Consider the following 353-nt stretch of genomic DNA (forward strand, 5'->3'; position numbering starts at 1 on the left):
CAGTGGACAAGGCTGTGTACATGGTGGGCAGTTATGGCCCAAGAGCCCAGGAGTATGAGTTTGTAACTCCGGTGGAGGAGGCCCCCAGAGGCGCCCTGGTGAGGGGCGCCTACGTGGTCACATCCTTCTTCACTGACGACGACAGGGCAGACCACCTTTCCTGGGAGTGGGGCCTCCACATCTGCCAAGACTGGAAGAGCTGAGCGCCCACCCCCCCAAACCCCCACCCTGCCCCAGGACCTGTCTCCCCACTCGGGTCTTTGTTCCCTCTGCCTCTGTCAGTCACTGCACAGGGACCCCCACGCATTGTCCAGCCCCCTCAGTCAGTGGCCAGACCCCTCATGCCCTCTGCC

At 63.2% G+C, this 353-nt stretch overlaps 1 protein-coding gene across 1 annotated transcript in view; it reads left to right on the forward strand.

The window, feature by feature from the left end:
* ARHGDIG (Rho GDP dissociation inhibitor (GDI) gamma) overlaps positions 1 to 347 on the forward strand; it is a 25,285-nt gene extending 24,938 nt beyond the window's left edge. Inside the window, exon 7 of the mRNA XM_015565590.1 lies at positions 4 to 347. Within this exon, the coding sequence (XP_015421076.1) occupies positions 4 to 203 (200 nt within the window). The 3' untranslated portion in view covers positions 204 to 347. The remainder of the gene's footprint in view (positions 1 to 3) is intronic.
* The last annotated feature ends 6 nt before the right edge of the window (positions 348 to 353 follow it).

This window comes from Myotis davidii, unplaced genomic scaffold (assembly GCF_000327345.1).
Source record: "Myotis davidii unplaced genomic scaffold, ASM32734v1 scaffold100, whole genome shotgun sequence".
Classification (NCBI taxonomy): Eukaryota; Metazoa; Chordata; class Mammalia; order Chiroptera; family Vespertilionidae; genus Myotis; species Myotis davidii.